This window comes from Marmota monax, unplaced genomic scaffold (assembly GCF_021218885.2).
Source record: "Marmota monax isolate L192 unplaced genomic scaffold, Marmota_monax_Labrador192_F-V1.1 WCK01_AAM20220418_F8-fsc00040, whole genome shotgun sequence".
NCBI classification, from domain to species: Eukaryota; Metazoa; Chordata; class Mammalia; order Rodentia; family Sciuridae; genus Marmota; species Marmota monax.
Window position 1 is genome coordinate 15,063,164 of NW_026692782.1, and position 19,499 is coordinate 15,082,662.

The 19,499-nt window shown below is 50.2% G+C and overlaps 1 protein-coding gene and 1 long non-coding RNA gene across 4 annotated transcripts in view; one reads left to right on the forward strand and one right to left on the reverse strand.

Annotated features, from left to right (window-relative positions):
* The window catches only part of Dpysl2 (dihydropyrimidinase like 2), a 142,895-nt gene that overhangs the window by 111,939 nt on the left and 11,457 nt on the right, over positions 1 to 19,499 (forward strand). For all 3 annotated transcript variants that reach the window (XM_058580422.1, XM_046447784.2, XM_058580423.1), the window contains exons 4-8: positions 5,350 to 5,514; positions 7,682 to 7,743; positions 8,004 to 8,084; positions 8,580 to 8,648; positions 12,845 to 12,965. In XM_058580422.1, the coding sequence (XP_058436405.1) occupies positions 5,350 to 5,514; positions 7,682 to 7,743; positions 8,004 to 8,084; positions 8,580 to 8,648; positions 12,845 to 12,965 (498 nt within the window). The remainder of the gene's footprint in view (positions 1 to 5,349; positions 5,515 to 7,681; positions 7,744 to 8,003; positions 8,085 to 8,579; positions 8,649 to 12,844; positions 12,966 to 19,499) is intronic.
* On the reverse strand, positions 7,440 to 10,349 carry LOC131424294 (uncharacterized). Its single transcript, XR_009227063.1, has 2 exons — positions 10,106 to 10,349; positions 7,440 to 9,031 (listed from the first exon to the last, which is right to left on the reverse strand). It is a non-coding gene; the product is annotated as an uncharacterized LOC131424294 (long non-coding RNA).

Consider the following 19,499-nt stretch of genomic DNA (forward strand, 5'->3'; position numbering starts at 1 on the left):
GCCCTCTGGAAATAGCTGGTGGTGTTTGGATGGAAGTACTTCCAGATTCTGCTTGTAGCTTCCAAGTTCAGGCCACTGTCCCTGGCCCGTTCTTGGCTTCCCCACCAAGCAGGTTCCCAGACTCCCCCCAGAATCCCCAATAGTGTTCCCCAGCACAGCCTGAGGGAATGGAAGCCCATGTGTGTGTGTGTGTGTGTGTTTGCAGGTCCTATGTAGACTTTTTGTAGTTCATGGTAGGTGGCTTCATGCCTGTGTTTTCTAGTGACAAAATGGCAAGTCCCAGAGTGTGAGCACAACAAGGAGGACTGTGGCAGGATGGGGGTGTTTGGACCCCAAGGTCCACCTCTTGTCACTGCTGGTGGCTGGCTGGTGTCTGGCTGGTGGCTGAGTGCTCCCTCTTGCAAGGGCGGATGGCATAGGAAGGTCCCCAGAGGAAAGGCCTGTGAGTTCCGGGCAAGTCTTTCCAGCTTGCATCCGAACAGGGACTCCGCTGCCTCCGGAAGTGAGCATGACCTTCTGTCCTGTTCCCTTAGAGGAGCTCTTCCCAGGAGAGCTCGGTTGGGAAGAGGACTGTGGGAAAACCCATGCAGCTCCTCAGGGGCTTCTCAGCCTCGCTAGGTCTTGGAGGAAGCCCGAGTATTTCCCTGAAGTACTCGGCTTCTTCTGGAGCTGAGTTTTCAAGGGTCCCCAGCGCTAGGCACTGGCTCCCAAGCCAGTTCTGCATGCCCAGCGTGGAGGGCAGCTGTGGACTGCAGCCAGGGAGCCCGATGCTTGTTCTCATGATACTGTTGAGGAGCCCACAGGTCCTGCTGGTGAATGCAGGGAGAGGGCCGGAAACAAATGGGAAACTGTGCTCTAATTGGCTGTTGTCAGAGTGGTCCTCAGCAGATCTGGGTGCTCACTAGAAATGCAGATCACCAGGTCCCAGCCTGCACCTAGCCTCAGAGCTCTGGGTGAGGCCCACACTGGGTTTTAATAAGCTCTCAAGGTTGTTCTTGTGAGCTCCACGGGGCATGAGGACCGTGACACAAGTGATCTGCCACCCCTGGGGCACCTGGGGTTGTGGGCTGTCACTGGTCTGAGGGTGTCCTCTGCAGACACCTCCCACTGTGTGGGCTAGGGAGGGGGAGAGTGCTTGCTCTAGGGCGTGGAGTGGGAATGCTCACAGGGCTTCCCAGAGTTCCCAGGTTAAGGGAGGGAAGCGAAGCTGATGGAGGAACTGAGCTTTTGAAAGATAATATTTTTTCTCCTAAAAATTCAAGACCTGGGGGTGCAGCTCACTGGTAGAGGCTTGCCTAGAATTGCCCTGGGTTCCAAAAAAAGGGAAAAAAACAGAGAGAAAGAAAGAAAGAGGAATGAATTGGAACATTTACCACCAGGTTTGTGGTATCAAGAAGCTGCTCTAAAGGCTGGGGTGGTGGCTCAGTGGTGGAGCACTTGCCTGGCATGTGTGAGGCTACTGTGCTCAGCACCACATAAATATAAAAAATAAAGGTCCATGGACAACTGAAAAAGAAGCTGCTGCTCATTTAATACCAACAGTGACAAAGGGAACAAAAGAAAAATAACCCAGGGTCAGAACTGTCTTATTTCTCTGTAATGTATGTGCAAATTAAAAATATTATCAAATGCTTTATCTAACAGTACTAACATTAAAGTATTTTTAAAAGTCATCGGAGAGCAATAGAGCAGAAAGGATCATTCTCTAGCTGTGAGCTTGTGGATCTTGGCCTTGGCAGTGTTTGCCCTTCTCCCGAGAGGGGTGGGTTCTTTTAATCCCAAAGGAAACAGATCTGCTGAACATATCAGGCTTCCTTGTTTACTTTGGCTAGAAGGCCTGACCTTAAATCCAGCCATGTGTAGGACAAATGTTATTTATCTGTACACACATGCAAATACATCTACCTACAAACACAAGTGTTTAGTACACACACGCACGCGCGCGCCATACAGACAGGCCTCGTTCTTGGTTTCATTTTATGTCCACCATTATTTTTTTCCTCCTATATCATCTTTTATTCCTATTTCTGCTTTAATCAAGTCTTCTTATAATTATCTTTCATTTTAAAAATTTTTGAAAAGAGACGAACTATAAATAAAAAAATAGAATAAAAATATAATCTGTAGAGAAAAGGTATAGAGGAAATATACCAAACTCGAGTAGGCTGGTTTTTGGCAGGGTGGTGGTGGTGGTGATTGGATTAGATGTGATATTAACTTTGCCTAAAATTTGAGATTTTCTACTTAAGATTGTATCATCAGAAAAATCACTTTTATTTATTTATTTTTCTGCAGCACTGGGAAATGAACCCAGGGCCTCATATATACTAGCAAGGGCTCTACCACTGAGCCACATCCCGAGCCCTAAAACCTTTTTTTTCTTTTTCAAGCAATCTTTCCTCTTTCTTTGTTCAGTACTGAGGATTGAACCCAGGCCTTACACGAGCTTGGCAAGCCCTGGACATCTCTCCATCTATCCCAAGAAAACAAGTTTCTCCCTCATCCCCTGCCACCAGTGGAAGACGGCCCTCTGATTGGCAGGCAGCATGGCTGTGCAGGGGCCCTCTGGGCTTCACAGCAGCTCTGGGGCATGAGCAGGAAAAGCTGTCGGGCTCTAGGACAGTACAGATGTCTCTTCATATCCACACACACTGCATCTGTGAATCAACCCACTGTGGGTTCAACCAACTACAGGTCGAAAATGTTTGGAAAAAACATTCCAGAAAGTTCCAAAAAGCAAAACTGAAATGTGCTTCAAAGCATTTAGTAATGCTGAATCCACTGAATCCGCTCCAACGGAGGCATGCAGGCATCCCTCTAGGTATTATGAATAATCTAGAGATGATATAAAGTATGTGGGATTTAGCTAGTGGTAGGGGGCCTGCTTGGGGGCCCTGGATTTGATCCCAAGCACAATAAAGAAAAAGGAAGGAAGGAAGGAAGGAAGGAAGGAAGGAAGGGGACACTCAAGGATTTGAATGGTTCATATGCAAATGCTATGCCATTTTACATAAGGGACCTGAGGTCTGTGGATTTTGGCATGGGCAAGACTTTGCCTCCTAATACCAAGGGGTGACTCTAACTCTGGCTGCTTCACCTGATCCTGTGTGGCGGAACGTGAGAGCTGAGAGGCAACATTCTTTTATTTACTTAGATCATTTATTGAGCTCTTCCTGTGTCCCGACTCTCCGTCCCTGCTCTGAGGAATTTATGTCCTAGTGGGGGCGTGGTCAGACAGCAAATTATTAGTGATGCTTGTATGGAAACTATTTCAAATCGTGGTGTCCCCGTGGGATGGTGACAGACCCGATGAGAAGGATGAGGAACAAGGACAGTGGATTTCCAGAGAAGGGGCATCTGGGATGGGCAGGTGCTGGGTGGCCCAAAGAAGTGACAAGCTGTCAGGGTGGCCATGGCCGTGAGCAGGTAGGGGACAGAGTGCATTGGGGATATTAGCTGGGCCCAGACCCACTGGACCTGGGGAAGGAGTCTGAATTTGACTCTGCAGATGGAGGATGGCCCCTGAAGGATTGAAGCAGGTGACTGGCAGCAGCTGAGTAAAGGTTTTAGAAAACTCACTTGGCTGCTTAGGAGGGAGGTTTGGAGGAGGGCGAGAGGTGAAGCAGGGGAGTGACCCTGGAGACTGTCCAAACTGATTGTTGCTGAGGTTTTTCTGTTTTTTTTTTTTTTTTTTGTGAGGATGGAGTCAGGGGCACAATTTAAGAAGAAAAATTAGAATTGTTTTGTCATAATTTCTGGTAACATTTTACCAAGGGAGAGAATTGCATTTACAATGTGCATCGATTTTACTTTTTTAGATAATGTTAGTGTATTACAGATATCAGGTCTGATCGATTACATAGACATATGCTTATATTTTATACTAATACTTGCAAATATTTGTGAAAAAGTGGATTCTATCCAAAGAAATTTACCACAGTGGGCCATATTTTAAAAAATTTTAATTGACACATAGTAACTGCATGCATTTTTATATGGTGCAGTGGGACATTTAGTGCATACATACAGTTTATACTGTTCTGATCAGGGTAGTCAGTCTGTCCGACGGCCATATCCCTGACATATATAAAGCCAAGCTCAGGGGATCCCAGTTTAGCAGCATCTGCAAGGTTTGATTCATTTCAGAAACCTGAGCTCACCGTGTTGCCAAGGCTGGCATTTTCTTAGCTCAGAACTGCTTACCTGGGTGCAGAACATCTAATATTTTATTTAGGAAGAATGCCTCATTGCTTTAGGCATCTGGAATCCTGGGCTTCATCTTTCTTGTTGCCCAAGTTTGATTCAACCTTGGACAAATCCTTTTGCTTTGTATTTCTGAAGTGCTTCCTATAAAGATGGGTGACAGTAGTCTAGGAAGCCTGTCATCACAGTGGCTGGGTGAGAGCTCCCCGAGGCCTAGGAGAGAGAATGGCACCTGCAAGCGCCCTGTGGTGGGAGGACAGGCTGGGGGTGCAGCACCCCCAAAACAGCCTTTGGCGCTGGAGAGCAGAATGCAAGGTGGGGCTGATCTAGGATCATGTGTGGAGGTTGCCTGGGATTCCAACCTTCAAATGAAGTGCAAGGGGACACTGTTGGAGGGTTTACATCAGGGAGCTCAATAAGGGTGATAGCTACGCTTCTCATTTAATCCCCATGATAAATGTCTGTGCTGGGTAATATTGTCCCCCATTTTAAACCAGCAAGACATTTAGGACCATGGAGATTAAGTAGTTTACCCAAGGGTACCTTGAAGGGGAGCCAGGAAACAGACTCCAGGTAGCCTGAGCCCATGGTCCTTTGTCCTCCGGGTCAGCCTACCTCCATAATAATATCACAGCAGCCACCGTTTTAGAATGCTTTGAACTCTTAAGATGAAAGATCTCCCTTAAATTACAGACTGGTATTATGCTGCAGAAACATGAGTGGCCACGGGAGAGTGGCTGAGCCTGGGCACTCTGGAAAGGTCCGGTGTGTGTGGCTGTGCTCCAGTCCCCCCAGTGCCTAGCTGTCTGGTGGGGGCGTCTCCTGGCAGCTATCAGCACAAAGAAGTTCTGGCTCCTCTGGCCGGTCATTTGACACTGCCATTGTTCATAAGGACACATTGTCCACAAAACGTGCCCCCGGGTTAGGGACTTGGAGCTGGGAAATCAGATCTGGGCAGTTCACGTGTGGTTTCCCCGGAGCATCCAAGGACAGGTTTCTCCTTCGTCCCCTCCTCAGCTGGCTTCAGAGCATTCTTAGGGGCTGACGAACCCAAGAAACCCTGTTCAGGGGTCAAGTGGGAAAACACCTGCCAGCCGTGGCCTGTGAGTTTCTTGAAGATGACGACGCGTGTCTCTTCTCTCCTAGTTGACCACGTTGTTCCCGAGCCTGGGACGAGCCTGCTGGCCGCCTTCGACCAGTGGAGGGAATGGGCCGACAGCAAGTCCTGCTGTGACTACTCTCTGCACGTGGACATCACCGAGTGGCATAAGGGCATCCAGGAGGAGATGGAGGCGCTGGTGAAGGACCACGGTAGGTGGTGCTGCCCTGACACCCGCTGCTGATGGCTGCGTTTCCATCCAGGCGTTGGCAGGGCCCTGGGGAAATGCTCTGGGTACTGCCTCTGGATCCCAGTTGTGCTTTTTGCTGGTGCCTGGCCCTGAGCAAGGAGAGCGGGCTTTGGGCAGCAGCCTGTGCTCACTGGAGGGCCTAACGCCCTGCGTCATGGTTGGTAGAGAATGTGAGCCCTGCTACAGGCCTGTTTTTGGATGACAGCTGCCTATAGCTTGCTGGTCTCAAGGACCCTTGCTCTCTAGCCAGGCTGGGAGTTGGGGATGTGGTGAGCATTGTATGAGCCCCGTGAGGCTGCTGGGCAGTCAGGGTGTACCTGAGCCGTGAGTGTTGTGCAGCCTTGGAGTCCAGGGTCAATGTGAGAGTAAGGGGACACCTCACACCTAAGTGGTCTTTTCTGTTTCACAATTTCCAGGGGGAGAGATTCACTGGGAGGCGGGAGGAATCCACCTTCAGGTGTCTCCAGGACTCCGGTTCACAGGAGCCTGGGGGCTCAGGGGTTTGGTGGGGAAGTCAAACCACCTGGTGTTTCCGGGTCTTCTTGAACTTGGCTGTGGACTGGGTTTCTGGGGCCACTTGTTGACCTCACTGGGTCTTGACCTTCAGGAAAGCATCATGCATGTAGGGGACTTCCAGGCTCAGGCGTGCTGTGTGCTGTGATCCACAGCAGGAGGGAAACCTGGGCATGGGTGTGGATGTGGATGGGGTGGGGGTGGGGGCAGCCACAGATGTGGTGCAGAATCTTCAGGATGGAGAGCTAGAACCTCAGCCTTATTTCTTTGCCCTTCCACAGGCTAGCTGTGTGACCTTGGGCAAATTGCTTAAAGTTTATGGTTCTCCCTTTAAAAAAAAAAAAAAAATCTCCCACATGAGCATACTGCACTGTGATGTTTCTTTCCAGCCTGAAGATTCCACAAACAAGAAAGTGGGTAACCTTTGACCTTCTTCACATTTGAGCATAACCAGACTCCAATGGATTTAACTTTCAATATTTAGAGTGAATCTACTTTAAACCAGGCCTGAGAGTTACCATGACAACTGTTGCCTAGCAAGGAGAGAAGGGCCAGGATGTCCAGGAGCATTTAACTCAGGCAGCGCCCAGCACCCCAGGTGGCTTGAATTAAGCTCCTAGGAGAGGAGGTTGTCAGGACGATTGTTTAACATTGTGATGGATGTTGGGCAGGGATGTTTGGTCTGGTGCCTCGGGAGGCAGGGAAGCAAGAACTCCGAGACGAAAGGATGGGCCTGGGATGTCTGCTTGTTGAGCCAATGAACTTTTTTTATTTAAAAAAGAGTTTCTTAAAAATCGGCAAGGAGTACAGTCTGCTTGCCAAAGAGAAGACATTTGGTACTGATCTTCACAGACAGAAACTTCTAATTCATTTTCTTGTTAAAGGCACGACAGACTTGTGTTGGGGGCAGCTTAAAAAAAAAAATAGGAACTGTGGTAAAATACACACAACCCAGAACTCACCCTTCTAACCATCTGTCCAGGAGAGTGGCATTAAGCACATCCATCTCCAGAACCCTTCCTCCTGCTACACTGAAACTCTGCACATTAGACAATGCATCTCCACGTGCCCTTGTCTGCAGCCCCAGGCAGCCAGCCCCGTTCCACTTCCTGTCTCTCCAGGCCCCTCACAGGAGTGGATCACGTGGTATTTGTCTTATTGAAGGTGTCAGAATGTCCTTTTTAAGGCTCAGTGAAATTCTGCTGCATGTATAGGCCAGATTTTATCTCATCATCCATCGATGGCCACTTGGGCTGCTATGAACATGGGTGTATACCACTTCAGCTTTTCATTTTGATATCATTTTAAAGCTCCTGAACAACTGTAAGACTACTCAAAGGAATTCTCATGAACCCTGTCCCCAGAATTCATTGGTTGTTTATGTTTTACCCTGTTTGCTTTATGCTTTATCATTCTCTCTGTATCTCCATCTCTGTCTCTTTTCCTTTCTCCTCTCTCTCTCTCTCTCTCTCTCTCTCTCTCCCACACACACACACACACACACACACACACACACACACGTGTGGTAGCATCACTTTCTCATTCCCTTTCTGATTATTTGGTTTGGGTTTGTGAATTAAAAGTCACGTCTCCCTCTCTATTTTGTCTGTCACCAGGGGTCAACTCCTTCCTCGTGTACATGGCTTTCAAAGATCGCTTCCAGCTAACGGATTCCCAGGTAAGCGTCAGCTCTTCTGAATGGGCTTGTGGGCATGTGGCCACTGCTGCCCCCTGGGAAAGCATTCTCCAGTATACGTACATCCCTTAGCTTTGTGGGGCTTGGCTGGTGGAGTCATTTACGAATGTTATTCAGCCTTTGGGGAGAATGTGAGCCCAGTGCTTTAGCCCTGGGCTTCTCACTCTCATCCGTGTCCTTTTGGTTTGTGCTGCTTTGTAAATTGCGGAGTCCTTGACTGATCCCACCTTCCTCTCTCTCAGATTTATGAAGTACTGAGTGTGATCCGGGATATTGGTGCCATAGCCCAAGTCCACGCGGAAAACGGTGACATCATTGCAGAGGTAGGGGGCTTTTTTTTGCATCATTTCTGCATCTCCTGGAGGGTGACTTGGGTAGCTGAACACCACGGAGGGAGATCAGAGGGCCTGGTGTTCCTGGGCTGGACTCCGCTGCAGTCTCCCTGTAGGCATGAGCATCCCGCTAGCCAGTCCCTCTTTCAAGGAGGCTGTTTCCCTTGGAACCATAGTGCAGCTGCCTTGGGTGGGGTTCGGAAGCTCCCTGGTCACGCCTGGGCATCTTACACTGTGGCTGAGGCTGAGGACCAGGAGCATATTGCTCTCAGCCTCCCAGGGGAAGGCTGAGAGGTTTGAAGAGGCTGGTCAGACAGGCCAGGGTATAGGGCAGTGAACCTTTTTCTTTATAAGGTCTTGGGACGAGGGCAGAGTGATCAGCAGAGCCAATTTCACATCTTGCTCGGGTAACCCTGGTCCCAGGTCTCTGCTGGTCAGACCTGAAGGCCAGCTTCCTGACCACCTGGCTTTCTTTACACTTTTCAGGAACAGCAGAGGATCCTGGATCTGGGCATCACAGGCCCTGAGGGGCACGTGCTGAGCCGGCCTGAGGAGGTGAACACCCCCAGATGGGATACGGGACTTGAGGTCCCTTGGGTGCTGTGCAGAGCATGCAGAGTCTACTTCGTGCCTGTTGAGAACGGGGCTTTTCTCGTGCAGACTGGTCTCTCTGAGAAGCTATGGGTCACATGTGTGTGCACGCGTGCGTTGTATGTCTATACAGGCAAAATGAAGTGTTACACAGAGCCCAGAGGTAGAGCGTGGGATTGTGTGGCCTGAGTACTCCTCTCTGGTTTTCCAAGCCCTTCCTTGGGAAGCTCTTGATTATCTTCCTGTCGCCTAGTAGTTTATAACCAGCAGCCAGTTACCAAAACAGGAATGCAGATCACAAAGCTCTTCTGTGTCTCTGGGGGGTAGTAAGCTTTTCCGTGGTAAGCCTGCACAGAGTACAACATGATCAGCAGAGTTTGGTGGACAGACCCTTAAAATTGGGGAAGGAAAATTTAGAGCAGGATCCTGTTTGGCGCCACAGCCGAGAATCAGGGCCCTGGCTGGGATGAGTGAGTCACGATTATGAACAGGAAGGGGGCTCACAATCGTGTAGGTGTAGATGACGGACAATCTCTTCTTCCCAAGTAGAATTTTTGGCCTTTAAATGCTTTTCAGATTTTGGTCAAGGTCAAGCTGTGGCAGACCTGGCTAAGGCCGAGTTTGGCAGCTCTGAGCCAAGAGAACAATGAGGGAGTCTGAACAGATGTTCTCAGAAAGAAAGAAACAGATGTTCTACAGAAAGAACTGGTGGAAAAACAGAAGGTGTGGAGGAGGAAGAGCAACCGCCAAGGACCTGGGCAGATGGAGGCTTGAAATTAGGAGTTTTCTTCCAGAAACAGGCGAAGGAAGATGCTTGACCAGAGGGCTGTAAAGGGGCAGGACCACTGAAGCAGAGCTTTAGGGCTGTCCCACAGCAAACAGGAAGACAGCCCGCCTGGGTTTACTGGGAAGGAGAGCTGCGGGCGGGGGGGAAGCTGTTCTGGTTGTACCGGGTGCAGCGTGGGAGGCTTCCCTGGAGTCCCCAGCAGCTAGTTGGGAAGGCTCCTCTGGAGACACAACTCAGGGCATGCACCAGTCAGGGAATGTCTTTTCATCTGACTTGGAGGCACCTGCTCTGTGCCCGGGGTGTTTCCCCTGAGTCATTTCACCCTGTGACAGTCCTTCGAGATGAGGAGGGGTCACAGGGAGTGGCACAGTAGAGTTAGAGCTCTACGCTCACCCCAGCTGCACCTCCTCTCCCTTTGTCAGTTTGCCAAGAGGGGTCTGTTGTGAGCTACCCCCTGAGTGGGCGGTAAAGGGAATAAAACATGGAAACATTCTGAGTGGCTCCGAGCACCCCCTCCCATTGGGGAGAGCCCTCAACACATAGGAAGCAGCAGCTAATACCACAGTCCAGTTTCCATGCGGTTTCAGGGTCTTTCTACCACTCACATCATGATGTTAACTGAGTTTGAACTTACCAACACCTTCCTGCCGCCATATGCTTTTCTTCCCAACACACCATGTGGGACCACTCAGTAGGGTTTTCCCTGGTCATTAGCTCAGAAGATTGGAGAGAATTCTGGAGATCACTGTCTGTAATGGGCGAGAGGTGACTGAGCATGTGTTCTTTCTTTTTTTTATTTAATTTTTAAAATTGCTTTTATTTTTTAAATACATGACAACAGAATGCATCACAATTCTTATTACACGTGTATAACACAATTTTTTATAGCTCTGTTTGTATATAAAGTGTGTTCACACCAATTCATGTCTTCATATATGTGCTTTGGATAATGATGTTTGTCACATTCCACCATCCTTGCTAATCCCCTGCCCCCTCCTCTCCCCTCCAACCCCTCTGCCATATCTAGAGTTCATCTATTCCTCCCATGCTCCCCCTCCCTACCCCACTATGAATCAGCCTCCTTATATCAGAGAAAACATTCGCCATTTGTTTTCTTTTGGGATTGGCTGACTTCACTTAGCATTTCTTCTCCAACTGCAAATGCCATGATTTTATTCTCTTTTATGGCTGAGTAATATTCCGTTGTTGAGCAGGTGTTCTGATTGGGGCTGTGCAGGATTCTGCGGGGCAGAGAGATGAGAGAGACATGGTCCCTTCTGAAGGGACTCACGAGCTAGGCAGATAGGAAGCAAGTGCATTGGACAGAACGTGATGAGCTAGGAGCAAGGAGACCCTGGGGGGCCTCACAGAATGTCATGCACTATCTGCCAGGAGCCCAGGGGACCAGTGCTGATGAGCAGGTGGTGTACTGACAGTGTGTGTCTCTGGATAGGTTGTTTCCCTCACAGAAGGTGGGAATAGATGACTTCCCAAGTCCCCGAGAGCCCTATAACAAGGCAGAGATTTTACTTTTAAACTGTCCTACTGTTTTCACGGAGTTCAGCATTGTGTGGAGCAGTGTATGATTATGTACCAGAAGCCCACACATAAGGAGGGTAAAACTCATGGTAGAGGTGGGGTTTAACTGACTTCTCTTCCAAGGAGCGAAGGTTTCAGTTGAGCCTCTTGCTGGCTGGGGCAGGGGTGGGACCAGCTCACTTCACACACAGCACATAGCACACAGCAGGTATGCAGATCCAGACAGAGCCCTGGACCTGGATTCTTCTGTCCAAGGCTGGTCCTGGTGGGAGTCAGTCCCACAGGGGTAGAGCCCCTGGTTAAAGGCTCCTTGTCCCCCTAATTAGACCCATTGCACACGCTAGTTCAGGGCTGGCCCTTCTGGGGAATGTTACTTTGCAAATGGGATCTCAGTAGGGTAGGTCAAAAAGCCTCATTAGGGAATCCTTGATAGTGCCTCTTCCCTGTCAGAAGTGTCTGTGTGGGACATTGAATTGGGTAGCTTCTGGCATCCCTGGGAAGTGCTGAGGACTGAGGCAGAGCCCTCTTCATACTTCACTCTGGGGACTTGTGAAGCACTGGAGAGGGAGGGTGGGTCCCTTCTCCAGCTATGCCAGGAATTAAAAACATTTGGGTGTTTAATGAGCATGTTCAAGAGCCATTTGCCCTGCCTGTGGACCTCCAGACAGCCCTCTTCACATAGGTGGTGCTCAGACGGCCACATGTGAATGGAGCTGTCTTATTTCTCGCCATTAGTTTACCAGTTACAGCCAGCGGGGAACCTGAGCCCCAGGCCAACTTGGGGATACTGGGTTAGCGACTCCAGGTGGAAAGTACCAGCTCTGAGGAATGCCCAGCTTTAAGTACTCTTAATAAAGTGAAGTCATTTATTTGTGCAGCAAACATTATTGAGCATCTGCTGCAAACCAGGCCTACACTGGGAGAGTTGGGGGCAGGGCAAGGAGGAGCAGGCCACCCCTTCCCTCCCCTTGGTGAGTGCACACCACAGGTTGCTGGAAGGAGCCCGTGACCTCTCCAGGCTGCATTGACACAGCTTTACCTGCCATTTTAGACACACATAGCTGATTGCCCTGAAGATAAACTGCATCTGGGGAGTCTTCCCTGATGGGTATTCACAGGGGATCTTTAAAATACTGTCCACTGAGGCAGCTGATGTGCAGAGCCAGGTTTACCAGTTACAGCCAGTGGGGAACCTGAGCCCCTGGCCAACTTGGGGATACTGGGTTAATTTATGAGCTCAGTCCTCCCCTCTGGGACTCAAGGGCGTACCAGGCAGCGGCTGGCCGGCCGTGTTGGTGCGTGCACACAGAGGCCCTTGGTGCTCACAGCTGCTGCTGCCTGTCCCTGTCCTGAGCCCTGTGAGGGTGCATTGTTTTGGGGGTGATGCTGGTTTCATTCATGAGCTTTTGACAGAAGCCCAGTCCAGAGTCACAGTACTCAATGTCTTGGCTCAAGACTGGCTGCTGAACCAATGTACTGAATAGAGATCAGCCAGTTCCCTGGATGTGGTGGTTTTCAAACATTAGCAAGAGTAATGGTCCCTGAGCATGTTGTATCCCCCATGGCTGGGCCCTGCTCCTGGAGTTCTGGTCTTCAGGTCTTGGAATCTGGTCCCCAGGCCAGGAAACTGGGTTTCTTATGGACCCGGTTGATGCTGATGTTGTCAGCTTGTGGAATAAGGCCCTATCCCTGCAACCATTCCGATTTTGATTGACACTGGGTGCCCCCTGGGGCAGAACCTTGGGGACACAGCAGTCAGTGTCTTGGTGGGTGGAGGATAAAGATGGGGGCTCTGGGGTGGGCTGAATTCTTATACTTCGCTCTTCTGCTGCAGGTCGAGGCGGAAGCCGTGAATCGTTCCATCACCATTGGCAACCAGACCAACTGCCCTCTGTACATCACCAAGGTGATGAGCAAGAGCGCGGCTGAAGTCATTGCCCAGGCCCGGAAGAAGGGTGAGTGCTGTGGGCTGGGCCACCTGGCTGTGGACAGGTTGGCGGGAGGGAGGGCTCATCACCCAGGAGGGCTCCTTTTCCGACCCTCATGCCAACTGGGACACTTTTATCACGTTCCAGCATTAACCTAATTACAGCCCAGCGAGGCAGGGAGCTCCAGTTTCCTGCCTTTGTTCCTCTGCTGCGGCCTTGTTCTTATCTATTTAAAGCCGCGGCTGGTGGTCGCCCCCCCCCCCCCCCCCCCGTAGAAAAGTGGGATTTAATTTGATGCAGTCTAAATAAATTAGGCACATACATGGGTGACGTCATTTTTCATTTGCTACAGAGCCCTTCTGGAGAACATTACTTTGCAAAGGTGTCTCCCCTTCGAGGCTGGTGATCTCGGTGGGGTAGGTCAGAAAGCCTCATGCTGGGCAGGGTGTGCCTTTCTGCCCCAGATAAGATCCTGGGCAGGTTTCTGGTGCTTGAGTACACCCCCCACTTCAATAAACTATGCAGGCATTCTGGGCAAGGCTGGCTCTCTGTTCGTACTAGGGAGTCATTGAGAAGGCTCTGGAAACTAATTCATTGAGTGCAGCTTCCAGCGCTTCCCTCAGGGGACGCTTCCTTCTGTGGAGCATCTTATGCATAATGAATACAGCAGAGACCTGTGGTCCCCAGCTTGGGAGTTAGCTCCTCCAACAGGGAGCCTGGGAGCCCAGAGTTGGCTTTGATGGTGGATCTTAGTCTGATCTGAAATGAACATGAGAAAAGGAGCCCCCTTCTTCTTTTTTGTCTCTCTCCCTACCCGCTTGCCTCTCTACCTGTCCATTTCTAGTTTTCTCTTGACTTGGTCTTGTCTTTCTCAGCCTCTCTTTCTCTTAGTCTCTGCCTGCACCTTTGTCTCTCTCTGTTTCTGTCAGTAGGGAGCACTTTGACCTCTACAGCTCCGTTTCCAGCTCCCCGTGGAATGTGATCCACACAGATCAGGGAGGGCTGTGGGATTTATTTCACTCGTGGGTGACTTCATACAAGCCCCAGAACAAATTGCTCAATGACCACTAAGTCAGCTGGTCCCAGGAGATGGCTTCCAGATGGACCTAGCACTGCCTGCTCAGACCCAGCAATTCCCAGCCCCTGTTCTTGGGAGCTCTCTGGGCCTCTCAAGTGATTGCTTTGCTGGTGCGTTCTTGGGAACCTGCCCTCTCCCGGCAGTTTCAAGGAATTGCTTTTTTGCAGTAAGCATTCCCCTAAAGTGATATGATCTCCTCAGGAGTAATATAATCCATCCAAGGAGACCTTGCGGATGATGTCTTCATTGCCCAGACACACATTTGTGCGACGGCCAGGTGGGGCTCAGCCACAACACTGATCACCTGTCGCAGTACCATGTAGCGTGGGAGCTGTTCACACAGTGTCCAAAAGGAGAATCTAGAGGGCAGTTGATTTTTGTATCTTTTATCAATTATTCTGTGCCTGGATGATAATAATTCACCAGTCAGGCAAACAGTTTAAAATAATCTTGAATTGTGGCCCTGTTATCTAGTGTGTACCTGAATGCAGACACTCACCTGCCCAGACTGGAGCATGGACCGTGTGGACTCTCTCCAGACTGCAGTCAGGGCTGGTGGTCTTGGGGGATCAGCCCCTGAGCAGTGATGAAGCCCTTTCTTTCTGTACCTGAGTTTTCTCATCCAAATGAGGGTCTGCAGTGTTACTGAAGCATCCAGGGGGCCGCTGCCCTCTATTGTTCCACTAACTTTCAGCTTTGTGTGTGTCTGGGGGGTGAGCACCAAAGGGAACGATTTCAGTCTTTTCTAGTTCCAGAACCTCCCAGGATTAGTCCAGCTGTACCCACACCACGGTTGCCAACGTGGCTTTTGCATTTGGACTGTCACCCTTTTAGTCCATGAAAGCCTTCGTGTCAGACCTGAGCTGCTGGAAGGAATTTCAGTGCACTTGGATGCTAACGAGCAGGATAGGAACCCTGGCCAACCTCACCGGCCATTAAGGTTCTTTCCACCTTGTTGGGACTCCCTGACAATTTCAGGAGGCAGCTCAGGCAGTAACTTTTATATTTTGTTTTCCTTTGCAGCTGAGTCAACAAGGTCAGGGCTATTAAAGTGTGGAATTGGGGCTCGATTGCCAGGTGTCTAACTTCAGCCCACAGATCTCCACGTTAATGTTTGACTGACTTACCTGCACACTTCAAGATTATGTTAGACTAGGAAATGCTGTGGTCTCCCTGTGCTGGGGCTTCCCTCCTCAAGAACCTGGTAGAAACTGGAGCCTGACACCTGGCAGAAGCTTGGGGAATGTGGAAGCAAGGATTCCCATGCAACCTCCTGCAAGGGGAGGGTAGTAATCATCACTCACCTCATGGGGCAATGATGCCGTTTAAATGTGATAATGTAGGTAAAGATGTATACAATAACTTCTACCAGTTATCCTCATGATGAAAGAATGAAGGGCTGGTTTATCCTCAGACTTGTTAGGCAAGCAGAGCAAAGACACCGGCAACTTAGGGCAAAGTTTTTCTGCTAAGGATTGCTTTTCTGCCTCGGTGGGTTCTTCTGGCCCCCAGGTCTGAGGTCTCAGGCACTGCCAGCCTTCAGCCATTCCACCCCTTCGTCTGTGAAACGGAGAGAGATTTTTTTTTTTCCTTCAGCAAACTTTTCCTATGTGATACTTCAGGCCTAGGTATCAGGGACGAGACACCATCCCAAGCCTCAGCCAGCTCCTTCAGCAGCAGGAAAGGGACTCTTGACCATAAAGTGACCGTGGGACACGGTCAGTGCTACCGAGGAGGTATAAGCCAAGCAGGGCTGGGGAACTACACAGAGCCTCAGGGGGCCAGAACTCAGAATTTCTCTACAAATATGGGCAGTTGGTAACTCATAACAAGCAGTGACAGGTGCTTCTCTTGGTGAGCCCCTGTACCTCGGTGTCTCCCACTTCCCCTGTGGTCCTTTACGACGTCCGTGTGTCTAGATGTTTAGGAAAGTGAGGATCTGAAATAAAAGGGAGACGCTGAGATGAACATCTCCCATGCTGGCCTGACCCGACCCGACTGAGCCCATCTTTCCTGGACATGGGCTGCCTCCATCCTTCTGTGCCAGGCCATAGCCGGACAGATGGCGTCAACCCGTTTTGCAGATTAGGAAATGAAAACACAGCGAGGACCAGGATGTCTGGGACAGTTTTTGTGCGTGAAAGGAACTCGGACCCCGGTCAGTTTCATGCTTTGTTTCCTGGAAGAGGAACCAGAAGGCAGAAATTGAATCTTACCTCAGATCATGGGGCCTGGGGAAAGTAGTTCCAGACTCCCGGGCATCTTTCTGTCCAAGGGGTTCACTGTGGGTCTTTCTCTCCTAGAATGGTCTCCTTCCGACTGCCTCTGTCACTATGTGAAAACTGGTGTGTGAATGGCAGATTTCACAGGTGAATGGCGGCCCGTGGGCGGTGCCCAGTGACATCATTTGTGGACTTGCTATTTTTTCTTCCTCCTCAAACCACCCCCAGAACCCAGAGACAGACAGACTCAGCTGTGGCTGCTGAGGGCTTTTAAGCCCTGGGTACCTGATTCAGGACAAGAGTTCTTATGCCCTGCAGGCCAATAGGTGTGCTCTGGCATTGTGAGGACCACCTCAGCTTGGGATGAATCCTTAGGGCTCAGCTAGTGCACTACACAGCCACCTAGAATTAGAATTGAGAGTGGCAGGTGGGTTGGGTTGTGAAATAAAATTTACCAAAGTCTCTATTAGTCAGGATTATCCAGAGAAACAGAACCAAAGGGGGTGGGGGATGGAGACAGATCTATTTTAAGGAATTGGCTCATGCAAGTGTGGGGCTGGCAAGTCTGAAGCCTGCAGGGTGGGCTAGCAGGCTGGAGACCCCAGGGAGGAGGAGGTTTTCACCTGAGTCCACAGGCTGTCCAGAGACGAGCCCTTCTGGGTCAACACTCTCTCCTTTGAACAACTCGTGCCCTTTTGGCGAGAATTCAGTTTGCATTATAATTCAGCTGGATCCTGCTTTTGATTTTCAGCCATCTCACTTCTGCATCTGTGAGACTTAAGAGTCTCTTTCAGGCCATTTATGTGGGGCTTGATGTGGGAATTCGAACCCCTGGATCCATTGTTTTCTTTCCCCACTTGGTTCCAGCACCATTAAGAGCAACAGTCAGTCTCATGACATTTTGTCAGTTTGACAAAAACGTTCTACAGTGTCGCCCAGAATCTTGCCTCTTAGAAGTGTTGATAGGGAGCATCAGGAGTCGGATTTTGTGTATCTATCGCCCCATTGTGCCATCGACTGCAAGGGCTGTCTTTACTGGAAATAGAAACCTTAAGGCTTTTAAATTGAATCGGATTAGAAAACCAATTCCAACAACCTCAGAAGCAATCCTAAAACTCAGTCTTGAGATTTTTGTTTCCCTAGAACCACTCTTAGTACCAAAATCTGATAGCACAGTCCCAAGGCTGATGGGCGCGGCATGGGTTCTCTGAAAGAGCAAGTCTGGTGTGTGTGTATGTGTGTGTGTGGTGTGTGCCTGTCCCACTGTTTTTCTGTCCCAGGCTCTTTTCTGTCTCTCTTGTGCTGCATTCTGAGTTATACACACACGTGATCTTCCTTTGTTCCTACTTTGGATTTGTCCTCCTGCTTCTCATTCATGGGAAATGACGAACTGTAGGAGCCAGGAGCTGTCAAACATTTTTAAACCCCAACCTTGCATTTATTCCTCACGAATGCACCCTGGCCCCAGGCTGGTTGTGAATAAACATCACCCGTGTGTCCCCTGTGAGTCCCTGCATTTCCCAGGGTTACGAGGGAGTCTGCCAGAGGCTGGCTTGGGGTCACATCCTTCAGTTTAGACTTTCCCTGGAGAAGAAAATCATGAAGCTCCAAGGGCCGCCAAGAAAGCGTCAGCAGTGTGTTTAGAGAAGTGCAGAAAGGCCAATTAAGCCATTCTGTGGTTTATTATTATGAGTGGCAATTATTTCTGGCACGCAAGCTCACTGGTGTCTGTGGCCTGACTGAGCTCCGGAAGCTCATTCAGGGCTCCTCATGCACGCTGTTTATAGATGGGGAGAGAAGCCCTGGGGGAGGCACCAGGCCACTGGTGATCAGGCCACTGGGGAGAGCCTCATTCTGTAGACCCACGCTGCCTGGAGGTGGAGGCCTTGGACTGGTAGTTAATCCCTGCCCTGCCTTTGGAACTGAAGAACAGAAATAAAGTCCAAAGACAGCAAGAACCTCTGAATCCCTCAGTGAATTATAACAGAACAAAGCAAAAATGACCCTCAAGAGGCTCCCCTTTTCTCTTAGTGCCCCCTTTCTTGTCCATGCATGCTGCCATCTTGGTTTGGCTCAGGTACAGGAGTCCTTGCTTATCCTTGGACTAAGCAGGGAGGTTCTGGTCAGCAGTGGCCTTGGAAGCCCCAACCCATCAAGTTAAGGGGTTTCCAGAGGCTGAAGGCTGAGTTTGTTCTCTTGAGGGGTGGGTGTCCTGGGTGCTGAAGGAAGAGACCTTTGAGCAGCTCCCTACCCCAATCTGAGTGGTATTTCACAGGGAGAGATGAAGCCAGCCCTCCTAGCACCATGCCCTCCTGGTGCTCAGTTTCCAAGGGCAGGACTGAGGAGCAGATTCAGTGAGAGGATGAGTCATGGCAAGTCACGTGGAACCCGGGAAATGTGGGCATTGGTTCAGGGACCCCCAGGCCCTCCGACTATGGGATTTTACTGGTTGTTTGGTTGGTTTTTATTACTCCAAGCACCTTTCTCTCATGAACTTTTTCACAGCCGTGGGGATAGAACCAGAAGACCTTTAGGACTGTGAATCCTTGGTGTTCCTAGGGCTTACACAGATCTCACCTTTGTGCTCAGACAGGCAGGCAGCAGTAGGTGGGACCTCCAGACCTGGGTGGGCCGGGAGAGTGAGACTTAACCAGATGGGTTGGACTGAACTGGATCAAGTTAGACTTAACAAGATCTTTTGGATGCACCACCCCAAAGCTGGGAGCTGAGGTCCTGTGAGAGGCTGCCCCTGGGTCCTGGTCAGCTGTTGGCATCTGGGGAAGGACCTTGGCTGTAACAAGTCCTTGTCACATATGCTGTTTTTCTGCTTTGGGTTGAGCTGAGTGGGCTGTCTGCACCAGCTTCTGGGGGAGTCTTTGAGTGGATCAGGAAGGCAGGGTCCCTTCCAGTCATCCTGAGTGGCACTCTTCTTCCTGGGGGCTTTCTTCTGGGCAGGCCCCCTGGTCCTGGAGTCCCTCCTCCTGCTTGGGATTGTGACTGATTGCCCGGAGACAGCGGCCTTCTGGGACCTCCACCACTCCCTGGCTGAACAGGGACTTCTTTGTGGAATTCCTGAGGCAGGAGGGGGCAGCTCCTCCGAGCCAGCTCTGAGTGGCGGGCAAAGAGGGTGTTGTGGAATATTATCTGGTGATAAGGCTTTGGAAGCTGTGGAGGGGAAGGGAAGCACATTCCTGACTGGGCCGGGTTTGGCCCCGAGGGCCCTGTGTTTGGGGAGAAGGGAATCTAGGCTGGACGATGTGG